We start from the raw sequence: 13,929 nt of genomic DNA on the forward strand, positions 1-13,929 counted from the left end.
TTTGCTCTGAATACATGCAGTGCAGATTGCATAATCCCTAAACCTTGTTCTATTTTTCAAGGGATGCACTCAAAATAAACCTAAATTTCTGCAAATGGATAAAGTTAAATAAACTCAACAACTTTTTGGTAAATACGCTTATTATCCATATTTTTTTGTGCCAGAAAAGACGCTAGATACCCTTCTCTGTCCTCTCTTTGCACACTGTGCTTCTCCAGACAACTCACTGATTTTTAGTTTAGCTGCAGTGACTAAGGCAGTGGAGGAAACCATCTCAAAAGTCATCATTACGGTCGTTGCCTTTATAGAGCTCAGGTTGTACATCATATTTGCTGTGAACAAACTATTGAAAATTTCTCGGTTATTTTAGAGTTACATACATCCCCAGATCACCTCTCCTGTGTGTGCGTCTGTGTGTGCGTCTGTGTGTGCGATGATTATATGCAACACTTCAAAATCCCTATTGTAACTTCAGTCAACAAAATAAAATGTTTGTTAATGACCAGAAGAGCAACTGTTACTGCTAATCATGGCTGACTTTGTAAGAGCGGATAAGGGGGATTAGTTATAAATCCAGACCCTGAACCTGATGTGTTTAACCAGCAATGTAGACATAGGAAGAACTGCAGGCTTTGGAAGCTAAGAGAGCAAGCTTCGACAGGAGGTTGAGGCCATATAAGTAGTTCCATTTTGTATCTGATGATATAACTTCGCATATTTTTTTTTTTTTTTACAGAGAATGATAAACACAAACCTAATGCTATTAATGCAGGCAGAGATCATTTTAGATAAAACAGATATTTTTTGTGCCAATATCCAATATACTTATATTTTCACAACTGTTTGGCCAGTAGCCAATATTTATGATATCAGTATTTTCTTTAGGGGCGGCATGACTTGGAGGTATAGTGGCTGTCTAGCAACCAAAGAGTTGCTAGTTCGATCCTCACTTCCCCAGTGACCATGTCGAAGTGTCCTTGAGCAAGATGCTGAACCCCTAATTGCTCCTGATGGCACTGTGGCGGACTGGCGATCTGTCCAGGGTGAACCCCGCCTCTCGCCCAGATAGCTTGGATATTATCTGGATAAAAAACACATTTTTATGATATTTACAAATTGAACAATACATGTAGACATTGCAATGTAGTTTTTCATTTTCTATTTGAGAAAGTGCACAAATTGTATACTTCGATGCATTGTCAGCACAGCAGATTCATCATGATAATGATTGTAATAATCACATTAACTATAAGTTGAGGTCTTTTATTTGTAATAGTCAATTCATTACAGGAATAAATTAAATAGTTTTCATGGCAGGCTATGTCACTTTCCTGCAGTTTCCACATGTGCAGTGTTCTCCTTTAGAAAGGAGCCCTATTTAGCCCAGTTTATGGGCTTTTCCAGGCCTGATCAGGAGCAGTTTAGGATTCAGTACCTTACAGAAGGTGATTTCTAGACCCCCTCAGTATTCTTTCAGTTGTATCACCCACAACAATGTTTCACGAAGGCACCTTGTCAAAATACTGATACTTTTTTGTTACTCTAGTGTTGTGGTGTCATTCATATGGTACCTTACCCGAAATTATTTGTTTTTTTCATTTCGATGCTTTTTTTGCTATATCTTCATTGCTGTAAATGAAAATGTCCCAATCTATGGGACAAAAAGGTTTATCTCAACATACCATTCCTGCTGTTGTTGAGAGTACTGAATGAGAGCGGTGGATTTTTTTTAGCTGAAGTTCATCAATGCTGCTCCCATTTAAAAAAAAACAAACAAAAACTGTGAAGATGACAATCAAAGATCAAGATGCTTTTTATGCCTCCTAAACATCCTTCACTTTACTTACGTCTTTTGTTAAGTCAAGGCTTGGAAGACAAAATGGAACATTTGTTTTCTTTTTGGGGGGTTTTCAGTTGAATTTTTTCCCACTTTGGGATTCCCCTCATAAAGAAGACTTCCCCCCTCCCTGTAACATCTTGGCTCCGTCTGCGATTCAGACCCAACTGACATATTCACTGTAGCAAATCGATTTTTTTTTGTATGAGGACATCACAGAAGCTTTCGGGCGGGCACATAGAGACACATAAAGAATCTGTTCATGGTATTTCTGTCTGTCTTTAAATCTCAAAATAATTTATAAAGTTTAGTGAGTCTGTTGCCAGGTCTGTTCTGAAATAATCTACTATCTGTTATATAGGGAAAAGCATCTGGTAGAGTGCAGAAAAGATTCACTGTATGGTTATTTTACAATAACAACAGGTTTTTGATGAGATAATTGTTTTGCTTCCTCCTGAGGGTTGTGAAATCCTCCAGCTGCTGCATGACAAATCAACATCTGACACTGGCAGTGTCGACTGGTTCAAGAAAGTACGATTTTGTCTGTGTGTGTGTGTGTGTGTGCGTGCGTGCGTGCGTGCGTGCGTGCGTGCGTGTGAAGGAGAGAGAGAGAGAGAGAGAGAGAGAGAGAGAGAGAGAGAAGGGTCAAACCTGAATTGTCTCTGACACACCAAAACTCAACTCAGCCTCACCCTACTTCCACACGCACCTGAACACACATTTTTTGCCTTGTCTTGATTGATCTTTTGCTCATCACCATCCAGGGTCAGAATTTATGATTCCATGTCAAGACTCTTTAAACATATAGCAAGTCAAATCCTAAAGTATCTATACAGTCCAGACTGAGGCCTTTCTTTCTGTTCTTTTTTTATTCCACGTTGACATATGCTTAACAGATGTGCACTCTATAATATAGATTTAATTTTAAAGCAGGAGCTAAATCAGCATGAAAAAGTATTTCAAAAAACAGTATGTCTCGTGTTCAAATATCCTCCAATGGCATCAGTATGTTAATTTGGCATGCGGGTGGGGACAAAGAGCCACAGTCGAAGCATCATTACATTATGTAAGGCCTAGGTTCTGCCTCGAAACAATTCATGTACAAGTGTTAAAATCCTCCTCTCTCTGGTTTGGCCCCTGCAGGTTACCAGGACCCTCCAGAGTACCTGCTGCAGGCAGCGGGGCCTCCAGGAGCCCAGGTTCATCCAATCTTAATCGTCGCAGCCAGAGTTTCAACAGCATTGACAAGAGCAAACCTCTCCAGTATGTCAGTGGAAATGACAGAGGTAAGAAAGTTATGCCTAAACTGCTGTTCTCTCTCTGGTGGACAGGCTAATGGTGGTTACAGCAGGGGCAGGTATTTGAAATTCCCCATCCCAGCCACTTGATGGCACCACTGACTCAGACAGATGAGCTGGGAGCTGTGGAGTAGCTCAGCTGCCCACATCTCCAGTCTTCACCAGTCTGCTGAATCATCCCAGCTCCTTATACCACGTGACTCATTATGGATGCCATTAAGTGAAGGCGGGGACAAATTTTCACAGCAAGGCAAAAGTCATTTGAGAGATGACAGAAGGGGAAAATTCAGGCAGCCACTCTGTCAAGCATGAGGAAGCTAATGGGGGTGATTACGCTTTGGGGAGTGGGGTCTCACAGTAGCTGAGAGTCAAGTGTGTCGCATTTTGTTTAACACAAAATTGATTACACACAAATTACTAATTGTTAATGGCCTGTTTCAGTTGTGGTGAGTAAATATATCAACTCAAAATATTTTCATTACTGAAAATATTTGCTATTGGCTCCCCTGCTGCATTTATTCTTGCACTGAGACTTCCCTCTGGCTCTTTTGGGAGATTTATCTTGACTTACTGGCTCACATGGTGATGATAATGAAAGCCTATGGGTTACAGTCTTTTCAATAACTGAAAGCATTCCTGACAACATTATAATGTTCAGAACCCTTTCTTATGGCAGTAAACTGAAAAGAATCCAAAGCAAAACTCTCTTCATTCTCTGCTTTCAATCTGTGCACTTACCGTCAAGACTTCTGAAGGGAGAAGAAGAGTGAAGATGAGAGGATGGTAGGGATTACACAATGAAATACATGCTCAAAAGAGAGGAAAGAAGACATTACAGAGAAATCAACATACCAGATTTGTTCACTGCTCAAAAGAATAAGTTAACCATACTCATTATAGTATAACACAAAGTCAGTCAAGCTTCTGGAATATCAATCCATCCAGTTAGGAGATGGGAGTGATTGCAAATCAGTTTCACCTGCTCTGGTGCTGCTGAAAGAGATAACACGTGAACAGGAGAGGCAACAGCAAGACAACCCCCAAAATGGAGTGATTTTGCAGGTTATGGCCACAGACTATTTCTTTCTCATTCACCCTGCCTGACTTTTATTCTCTAGTTTAGCATTTTGCATTTTGCCAGTGCTCTTGTTGCGGTTGGCGGAATCAGGCAGTACCTGTAGCCCATTCAGGTTGCTCAGGGAGTCCAGCTCCTTTAGTATGGCACATCAATATGTGTTGTTACGAGGTTACCCAGCACAGTCTCAAGAGAATGGAGGAGACCTCAGCGGGTCGGTTGTTACATGAGGAAAGCTGGATAGGGGCTAGACAAAGGTACGACCCTGCAGCAGGACCAGTATTTGCTCCTTTGTGCAACCAGAAATAGGAGGAGCATTGCAAGAACCCTTACCCATGAATGACCTATGTCAGCTTAATAAATGAATAATCTGTTGATTATTCTATGAAATTGTTTATAAGGGTGGCTATATCCTTTTCCATGGACCATTCACACTATTTCCTATAGCCTTTCCAGGAGACCAGCCTTCGTTTGCAGAGATAAGAAACCACATGTCGGAGTTTCACTGCAGGGAAGATGAAACAGTATTTTGGTCTCAAATAAAAAAAAAAAAAAAAAATCAATTGTTGGAAAATGCCAGCACTGCAGGTAGTCAGTACATTCAGGGCAAATGTAGGTAGCGGAAAAGCAGATTCAGGAAGTCTCTGCCAAAAGCCTTTTATATATTGTCTTTTACACAACATCTTCCTGACTTGATTCACTTCTCTTTTAGCAAGTTTCTCTTACTTCTTCCATGTCACATAACCTCTATATCGAAAAACACCCTTGTGTATTTTGGCTGTACAGGCTTTGCATCTATTTTTATCTCATTTTGCTTTCATCACTAATGTGTATAAATATATATATAATATATAAAATTTCATCTAGGATAAGGTCACACCGTGAACATTAAAATAACCTTTGAGAACTGATGCTAAGGCAAGGTTACACTGAGAAACAAACAGCCTCGGATTCTGTGTGTGTGTTGAAACAGGAAAGCCTGAGAGGGGAACCTGCAGTGCTTTTTTTGACTAAAGCTCTGCTGTTATTATGGACTGAATATGTTAAATGTATATAGAATAGGACAGAATAATATCCACAAGTAAAATGCTGCATCACTAAATTCCTTGACAATATGCTTGCTGCATATCTGTCCCTTTGACAGGTTTGTTGTTTTAGTCACAAATGGCATACAATGCTGCACTCTGATGTTGCAAAGGATCTATCAGTAAGCTTGTGTTGTTGAACTGAGTTGTTCAGACGGCTTCCTTAGTCCTGTCTCACTTCTGCATAGTTGGCCTGTAACAGTGAGAAGTTGACATGAATTTTGTATTGTCTTATTGTAAAATTCCACATGTGTCAGACACATGCAGCACCAATCGAGCATCTGCAAAACATGATGAGTGCATGCTTCCGAAGCTATTCAACATTTGTCCCATGGCGATGGAGTTAACTAGTTCCTTAAATAGTCCATGGAGAAAAGGACAGCTCATTGGTTGATTAGTTTTGTTTAACTTTCTTATATAGGCATGTAATCGTTAAAGAATAGTATAGTTCTTGTGGGGCTGGAGTGGATGCGCTATTTTGTAAAGAAAAGTCCTGACCAGAGAGAACAGCAGCTCAAAGGGCACAAGGAGCATTGCATCATCTGTGTTGCCATGCAACTACCTAATTAGCTTCCGCCAACTTAACTGAAACATCAAAGGGCATGTTTGTCTGTTGAGAGTAAAATTGGACTAATGTGAGCTGGTGATTGCTCTGCGTCAAAAATGAGGATGAGGAGGCGACTGTGACATGGGTGATGCAGTGAAACCTGAGTTGTCACTGCATCTAGCAAGCCAATATTTTACATCTCAGTGATGTGGAGAGCAGCTAAAGTTACAAAAACATTATATTTTGAGTGTGAAAAAAAACACAACTGAGAAGGGACACAAATCAGGAGACTACCGATGAAGTAACAGCGGGTTTTAACTGAAAATAAGAGCTTACATTTATGTCCAAGTGTGTACAATGAGTACAGTTGAAACATGTGTACTGCTCCTCACTTCCAGCTAATGAGTGTCAGCGCATCATGTTATATTCTGTTGTAGCAAAGAGCATGTATGTTTATAATTATGGGTCCTCCGCCACCCAGACGAAGTGCCATTTCATTCCCTGGCTGCTGTGCAAAAAAAAGATGAGTCTGTTGCCATGGCAACAACAAAGTCACTGCACAGTGAAAAGCACGGTGGCGCTGCGAAACTGCCTTGAGAGGAGAATGAGGATCTCTAAAGATAGGGTTAATTGACTGGACATGAAAACACACAATGCTTGCAACCTCTTTTATTCACATTCATAAAATGACTTCAGAGCCACTGTCTTTGTCTCGAAAGATGAGGGGTTACACACACACACACACACACACACACACACACACACCCTTGGAGGAAAATGTATTGCGTTTTCTCACACACATATTATTAGGCGCACACATCTGTTCTTTCTAATTTGCCAACTCATTACAGGAAAACGCAAGACAGGTAACCAGTCGCTTGCCCTTTTACTTAATTGGAACAAGCAAAGTATACAAAAAACGTAGGTGCAGATATTCAACTACACAAAGTCATTACATTCACGTCGGTGTTTGACAAGTGCATGCTTATATACTTAAAACAAGTCAATCCTGATAGTTTACTGTTAATCATGATGAATTGCAAATGAATTGCCAGGTTTTTTAATCTATTCAAAATGTAATTGGAATATTTGGGATGTAACGTGTCATTCTCATGTCAACATATAGGTGGAAAGAATGTTTGCTTAATGGAATATTTTATTGATTCAAAACCAAATTTTGTCGAGGAACTAGATCTATGAATAGCCAACGTTTTCTCATCCATATGAGCTGCCTTTTTTACCTAAAAATGGAATGTGCGTTAATCTGGGATCAAAAACATTTCTTTACAAATGTATTCAAAGTATATAGCCTAAATATCATGAATGCTACAACTACTTCAAAACTCTTTAGATGTGCATGGATAAAATGAGACTGTAATACAAAGAAAAGTCTGAGGGCCAGATGTAGGTATGCTGGAGCGCAAAATACATACACTGACTTGACATGTTCGCAGAGAGCAATCAAATCATGGAACTGCTGGCCATAGACTTCTGGAACAGAAACTTTATTTGTTGAAAAAGAATAGATACATGCCAGGAAATCTCCCTTTTGACAAAGAGATATATTACAGGGATAAAATAGGCTGGAGCCTATCCCAGTGTCTACAGGCGAGAGGCGGGTTTCACCCTGGACAGGTTGCCAGTCCATCACAGGGCCAACACATATTGACAAACAACCATTCGCACTCACATTCATACCTACGGTCAGTTTAGAGTATCAATCAGCCTAATCCCCAATTGCATGTCTCTGGATGGTGGGAAGAAGCCAGAGTACCCGGAGAGAACCCATGCAGGCATGGGGAGAACATGCAGACTCGACACAGAAACATCCTGTGCCTGAGCTAGGACTCGAACCCAGAACCTTCTTGCTGTGAGGTGACAGTGCTGACCACTGCACCACCGTGCAGCCAGGGATAAAATCCTCAAAACAAAAAATAATAACTCAGTTTTATGTGTCTATAAAAAAAAGTATGCCTCACATGTCTATACCTATCTGTTTCTGCTTTGTTTGCAAAAACTGATGTCCATTTAGGATAATTAGCAGCATTAGCAGCAGCATTTTCCTCCCAACAAATGCTGACCATCAATAGTAGTCACAAATTCAGACTATAGCCATAATAACTGATGTATAGAGTTTAAATGTTTTATGTGTGGGTGTTTGATGCAGAAACCAGTTTGCACTAGAGGCAGAGGTTTTGTTTTCTAGGGTGTTGTCAGATCCTGGAGCTTAAACCCTCTTCCTGCATGCCTGACAGGGACCTAAAATGCGGATTTGAGGTGACTAACTCAATGTGAACCCTGCTCTCTGTGCTGACTGACAGCTAGACACAGTCTCATCGCCCATAACTTCATGCTGTCGTCATATTGCCTTCTCCACCTCTCCCCTTCCTATCTCTAATTCTGCCTTTTCATCTAGTTGTCCTCCTCTCTTTCTTACTGAAGTCGCCTCCAACACATATCTGGAGGGCTGTATGTCCTGTCCCATCTGTTTTACCCTCTAAATCAAATGCTTTTATATCTGTAGTATTTTTTTTGCATGTTTTGAGAGAGACAGCTACATTGCCAGGAAGTTGAGAGATGCTCGTGCTCTAAGAACTGACCAGCAGGAAATATGGAGAGTGTGTAAAGGTCAATGCACAGCGGTTTGTCTAAAACATTCATTTTACACACATGATAGATGTTTATGTGTGCTTTGTAAGTGTGTGTGCTTTGACTTGGCATGCTTTATTTGGCTGACACATTATACTGACAATGTATAAATATGAATGTCAGAAGGGGTCAAAGTTACTAGAATGTCTGTACAGATTGTGTGAAAATATAACAAGTAGTAAGTCTTTGTATACAGACATGATAGGCTTTTTACAGGATCAGTTGGAAGACATTATTACTTAATTCATACTTGGACAGCTTTTACTTGTAATGTTATACACCACTGACCATAAAGTTGGTTAGAGCTATTGCCAGTGTGAATATGTTTTTTGTTTTTTTCCCCTAAGAAATAGAATGATGTTAACAGTAGGTTTAGCTGCCTCCTCATTTATATCCATATATTTATATCCACTGTGGCTTAATACAGAATCTAAGTGGAATTCAATTAGAAATATGGAAAATCATTTTTATTCAAATTTACCTTGGTTATATGTATTTTTCAGAACGTACAAAGCATAAACATCATATAAACTAAATTTAACCTCGAGCACAATCCACCAACCATAATGTACCTTACAGATTTACAGAGTCTAAGTAACACAGTGCAGACAACATGAAGCTCTTCCTCTAGAGCTGCACAGCCATGCATCCCTGATGATTCCCTGCATCAGAGTCACAGACACCAATTTCTACTCGCAGCACCTACTGGATTTATTTGCCGTCAGAGTTTTTTGTAGTTCAGGCTGCTATGCACACACTTTCTCAACTGGAAAAGGTGCTCTCTTCTTGCCACTGCAGTCCTTATCTACATGTTTCACACAGGTGAATGCATTACAATCTCAGCTCTTTGAGGATTGTGGAGAAGAATTCAAGGAAAGACTCTGGAAAGTCTGCCTCCACCAAATCATAAGTTAACTCCTTAACTCCTAGAACATATTGATTATTGCACACTAACAAGGATTAAAATTGAATGTGGGGGTGGGTGGCTTCTTTTCTGAAGGGAATTCTCCATCCGTGTTAACATGGGCAGTGTGATCTTTTTTGTTGTCATGGATTCTACATGGTTGCCTGTCCCTCACCACCCAGCTTTCCACCTGCAAACGTGCTGTGACAGGCCCCCATAGAAGTGCAAATTACTGGGTGGACGCCTGAGCGGTTAGGGTACAGACGACTTGAGCTCCAACTCTTTAGAGACATCGCCGCAATAAAAACAAGCCTTTTCTTTCAATCAAAAGTGCCAGTGATGTTCCCTCAATTGGGAATAAGCTCTGAATTTTTTTTTACATCACACTACATTGAAATACTATGAAAGCTTTCCATTTTTGTTTTGCTTTTGAGCTGAACTTGTGTAAAACCACAAAGGAGAGAGAACAGCATCCACCCGTGACTTCTGAAAAGACGGATAAATCCACAAAGACTGTCAAAGTTTGCCATAGTAAAAACTTCAGTGTTGGTTCCTGTCAGGTTTTCTGGGGGAATTCAGTGTGTCAGAGGCACAACGATGAATACTACTGCAGTCGAAAATGAAATGCTCAAAAGAGACAACCCCTATCAGTCTGTCTTCCTTATATTGTAATGGTCTTTGTTGAATTATTTTTCCAGAGTGGATATGCAATAAATGAAGACTAGAAAGGCATTGTTTCAATTTATATCATTATCATAACAAATCATTGTTTAATATGGTTAATATTTTATATTTTTCTGTTCTTCTTTTTCCACATGGTTCAGAGGCCGTGAGGGGTATCCCAGTACCTGGTGGGATGAATGGGAGTGGTATCAGTGGGACTGTTCCTACCAGCCTCAGTGGGCAGCAGCTGGCCTCTGCCATCCCCTCACCCACCGTCGGCAAGTCATGGCGCAGCAAATCTATGAACCTCAAGCACAGTGCTACTTCGTCCATGCTGGCCAGTCCCACACAGCCCTCATCCCCTTCATCACAGACACCAGAAGGTCTCCAGCCACATGCAAATGATGGGTCAAAAGTAGGGTCAGCTCATGGTGGTGGACCCCAGAGGTCCATGCTAGAGAAGTTTCGTTTGATTAATCCACGATCAGCTTCACGAACATCTCCGTCTGTGGCTGATATGGCTCTACAGGAGGAGGATGATCTGTCAGAGTATGGTGAAGATGGACTGACACCCACAGGGTCAGTGTGCAGCAGTGGCAGTAGCAGTGCTACAGCAAAAAATATGCCCACCAAGACCACTGCATCCTCCCTCACAACACCAAGCAAGTCCTCCTCTTCCTCCCCTTCCTCTTCATTTTCAAAGGGTTCTGCTAATGGTAGCAGGTCTGTAACATCGTCCAAAGACAAGGAGGAGAAAAACAAATCTGGTAAATCCTCAAAGGACAGTACTCCACCCAAAGAGGAGCGTGAGTCTTTTGCAGACTCCACAAAGAAGACCTCCAAAATTGGCAGCCTCATCCCTAAGGGGGGGAAGCCTTCATCTGGAAAGAAAGACAGTGGTGCCTCCTCAGGTTCCAGTGGCATTCCTAAGCCAGGACTTAAAGGTCTCTCCACCACTACAGCCAAGCCTCAGAGTCAGTCCCAGACTCAGAACCAGGCCACCTTAAACAGCAGCGGTAATCTGCGGGGAGGAGAGGGAGAAAGAGCCAAGATGACAAAAAGTGGACAAGGTGGGAGTTTCTACATACAGCGCTCTATGGGGGGCCCAGAGGGCAAACGGACCAGCATGACCTCCTCTACCAGCACCTCAGCCCTGTCAGGGACCAGTGGGGTGCTGGTTGGAGGAGGGGGAGGAGGAGGAGCGCTTGGAGGGAATGGAGTAGTACAACTTCCTCAGCAGCAGCAGCACAACCACCCCAATACTGCCACTGTGGCTCCCTTCATGTACAGGTGAGGCTAGTACATGTTCAAAGACACACGCACTTATACTCACTCACAAACACATGCTATGAAACCTTGGACCACTGCCAGTAATCAGCTGGACGTCCCCACTGTGCATCTTGCTCTCGCCTCCACATCTCCTCACAGTCATTACAGAACAAATTACCATTCACTGCCGGCTGCTTGCCAAAGCCTATTCTTCAACTGTCTGGGTTCCATCTTTGATGAGAGAATTCAGACATTGACAGCAATCAGGAACCCTTTTTCTTTATTCAACTTGTGCTATTTTGATGCAAGCAGCTGGTGCATAGGTCCCTGATCTTACAATCATCAGAGGTGCAGGAAGTTGATAAATCTGGCCGACTGGGCTGATTTTCTCTTACAACAGGAGAAGTAATCCAGGGAGGAAAAAAATGGAAGTGCGCCAAAGTCTCCAAGATGCCTTTGTGCTCAGAGAGAATGAGAGTTTGGAATCCAATTGAGCAAGTCTTAATCCCTCACCCTTTCTCCCCCTCTCACATCTACCTCCACCGTCGTACAGTCAGCTCTGCTACATTCAGTGTTACAGCTTGCAAGCATTAGCATACCCTGAATCCCACACGTCTTGTAAATTTCAACTGCTACAGTAATCATTCCTTGGCAGATTGGAAGTGATAGCCATTTATGAGACAGGGCCCCAAAATTCAAATTGTAGACAGTCTACTCAATGAGCAAAAAGAAAATGGAAAACCTTGTAGTTTTGACAAAAAGTGCATGGACCAACTGGGACATCCCCCACAGGTTACTGATGGAAGGCTGGACTTGAGTTTACCACTCAAATTATGTTTGCTATATTCTGATTTTGGGCTGAGAGAGAGAGGTTGATGTGGTGAAAGCAAAAATCTGCCCCAAACACATTTCTCTTTAATTACTTCACGATATACTCAGCAACAAAACATAATCATTACTTCTAATCAATTTACCAACTGCATATGGAAAGAGAAATGGAAAGTGTATTACATTTCTCAAAGGACATAACAAGGCATTCTGGATTTTTTCTTGCAACAGTATTTCTCATGACAACATTAAACAGAGCTACCAGTGTGCCTCAAAACAATGGTTGTCATTTGGGCATATGCTTTGAATGACAATTGTCAATCAGTTTTTAAAGACCAATACTTTTACTTTCAAAGTAACAGTTGTACCTTTTGGGGAAAAGCGCTCCTGTAAGTGCAGAATTGTTCTCTTTTCGTACTTCCGTTTTTTAGTGCATAGGTTACTCATACGAAACAGCAGAAAATGACGTGACACAATTGATTCAGAAGCACGCTTGATATGTCAGATACCTTCACATAGAACAGTGATCCTTCACACCTCTTATGGCTGAACAGCGTTCAGAAATTTTGTTATCTTGAAGTTGTCCAAACTTAGACTTAATTTTGACACTGACATCATCAAAACCTTGCCTCCAATGGTAATTCCACTGCTCACCTCACACAGATGGTCGCTTCCTTGGGAAATTAATGACTTTGGGTCAGATTGATGCTCTTGCTGCTCCCGCTGTGAATGCACATTTGTGAAATAAGAAGCTAGGTAGAAATTGTTCATATAGATAAATGGTGAAATAATATGGGGGGCATGCAGTCAAGCCACAAACCCTCTACAGCAAGAGTTATAGCTACCCCCTGGTATTTTGTTCCACACATTAAATGATGATACACTGATATGAATCCTCAGCTGCGGTGGCTTGCTGAAACAAAAGTGGTATGAAAAGGTGTTTGGAGGCACAGTACAGACTGAAATTTTGCATCATGCTCCGATACCAAGATTTTTCATAAGCTTTGAGTCATAACTGTCACTTCTCCACCACCATCTTTGTTTTTTCCCTCTTCCCTCTGACTTGCAGGCCTCACCCACTTGTCTCAGCTGGTTGAATTAGCTGTAAGGGCCTCTAGCTGTGCTGCAATGCACCATCATTTTAGGCCAAGTAAGGCCTCTTAATCTACTCCAGTTCATCTTTTTCTACCCAAGATTTTCTCCACCAAGTTAAACAACGTTTCAAGGGACTTTGCTGCAGTCAACCTGTATTCATGCCCCTCTCAAAAAGAGACAGGGGGCAGATTTGCAGTTTTTTGACAGTTCTCCTACTTTCCCTCCTCCTCTGAAATAATCTGAACCAAGAAAATATATTAATCCGAAATGATGTCAGGTTGCACAGTGGTGTAGATTAAAGGATACTCTAAATTGACTGTAGGTGTGGCAGTAAGAGCGAATGGCTCCAGCCCCCCATGACCTTTAAAAGGATAAGCTGTAGAAAATGGATGGATGGAGGAATAATGTGTCCATCCATTGTCTTCCACTTATTCTTACATTAAGGGTTGCGGGGGGGGGGGGGGGGGGGGGGCTGGAGCCTATCAGTGTCAACAGGTGAGAGGCGGGGTACACTCTTGATAGGTTGCCAGTCCATCGCAGGGCAACATAGGACAAACAACCATTCACAGTCAATTTAGAGTGTCCAAACAGCCTAGTCCCCAATTGCATGTCTTTGGATGGTGGGAAGAAGCCGGAGTACCCGGAGAGAACCCACACAGGCACAGGGAGAACATGCAGA

General features: G+C 41.7%; 1 protein-coding gene across 8 annotated transcripts in view; it reads left to right on the plus strand.

Annotated features, from left to right (window-relative positions):
- The window catches only part of nav3 (neuron navigator 3), a 198,400-nt gene that overhangs the window by 109,126 nt on the left and 75,345 nt on the right, over positions 1-13,929 (plus strand). For all 8 annotated transcript variants that reach the window (XM_086200982.1, XM_086200974.1, XM_086200975.1 and 5 more), the window contains exons 7-8: positions 2,981-3,123; positions 10,220-11,348. In XM_086200982.1, coding sequence (XP_086057108.1) covers positions 2,981-3,123; positions 10,220-11,348 — 1,272 coding nt within the window. The remainder of the gene's footprint in view (positions 1-2,980; positions 3,124-10,219; positions 11,349-13,929) is intronic.

The sequence above is a fragment of the Aulostomus chinensis genome, chromosome 4 (assembly GCF_037954235.1).
Source record: "Aulostomus chinensis isolate RoL2024-O1b breed Wild chromosome 4, RoL_Achi_v1.0, whole genome shotgun sequence".
NCBI classification, from domain to species: domain Eukaryota; kingdom Metazoa; phylum Chordata; class Actinopteri; order Syngnathiformes; family Aulostomidae; genus Aulostomus; species Aulostomus chinensis.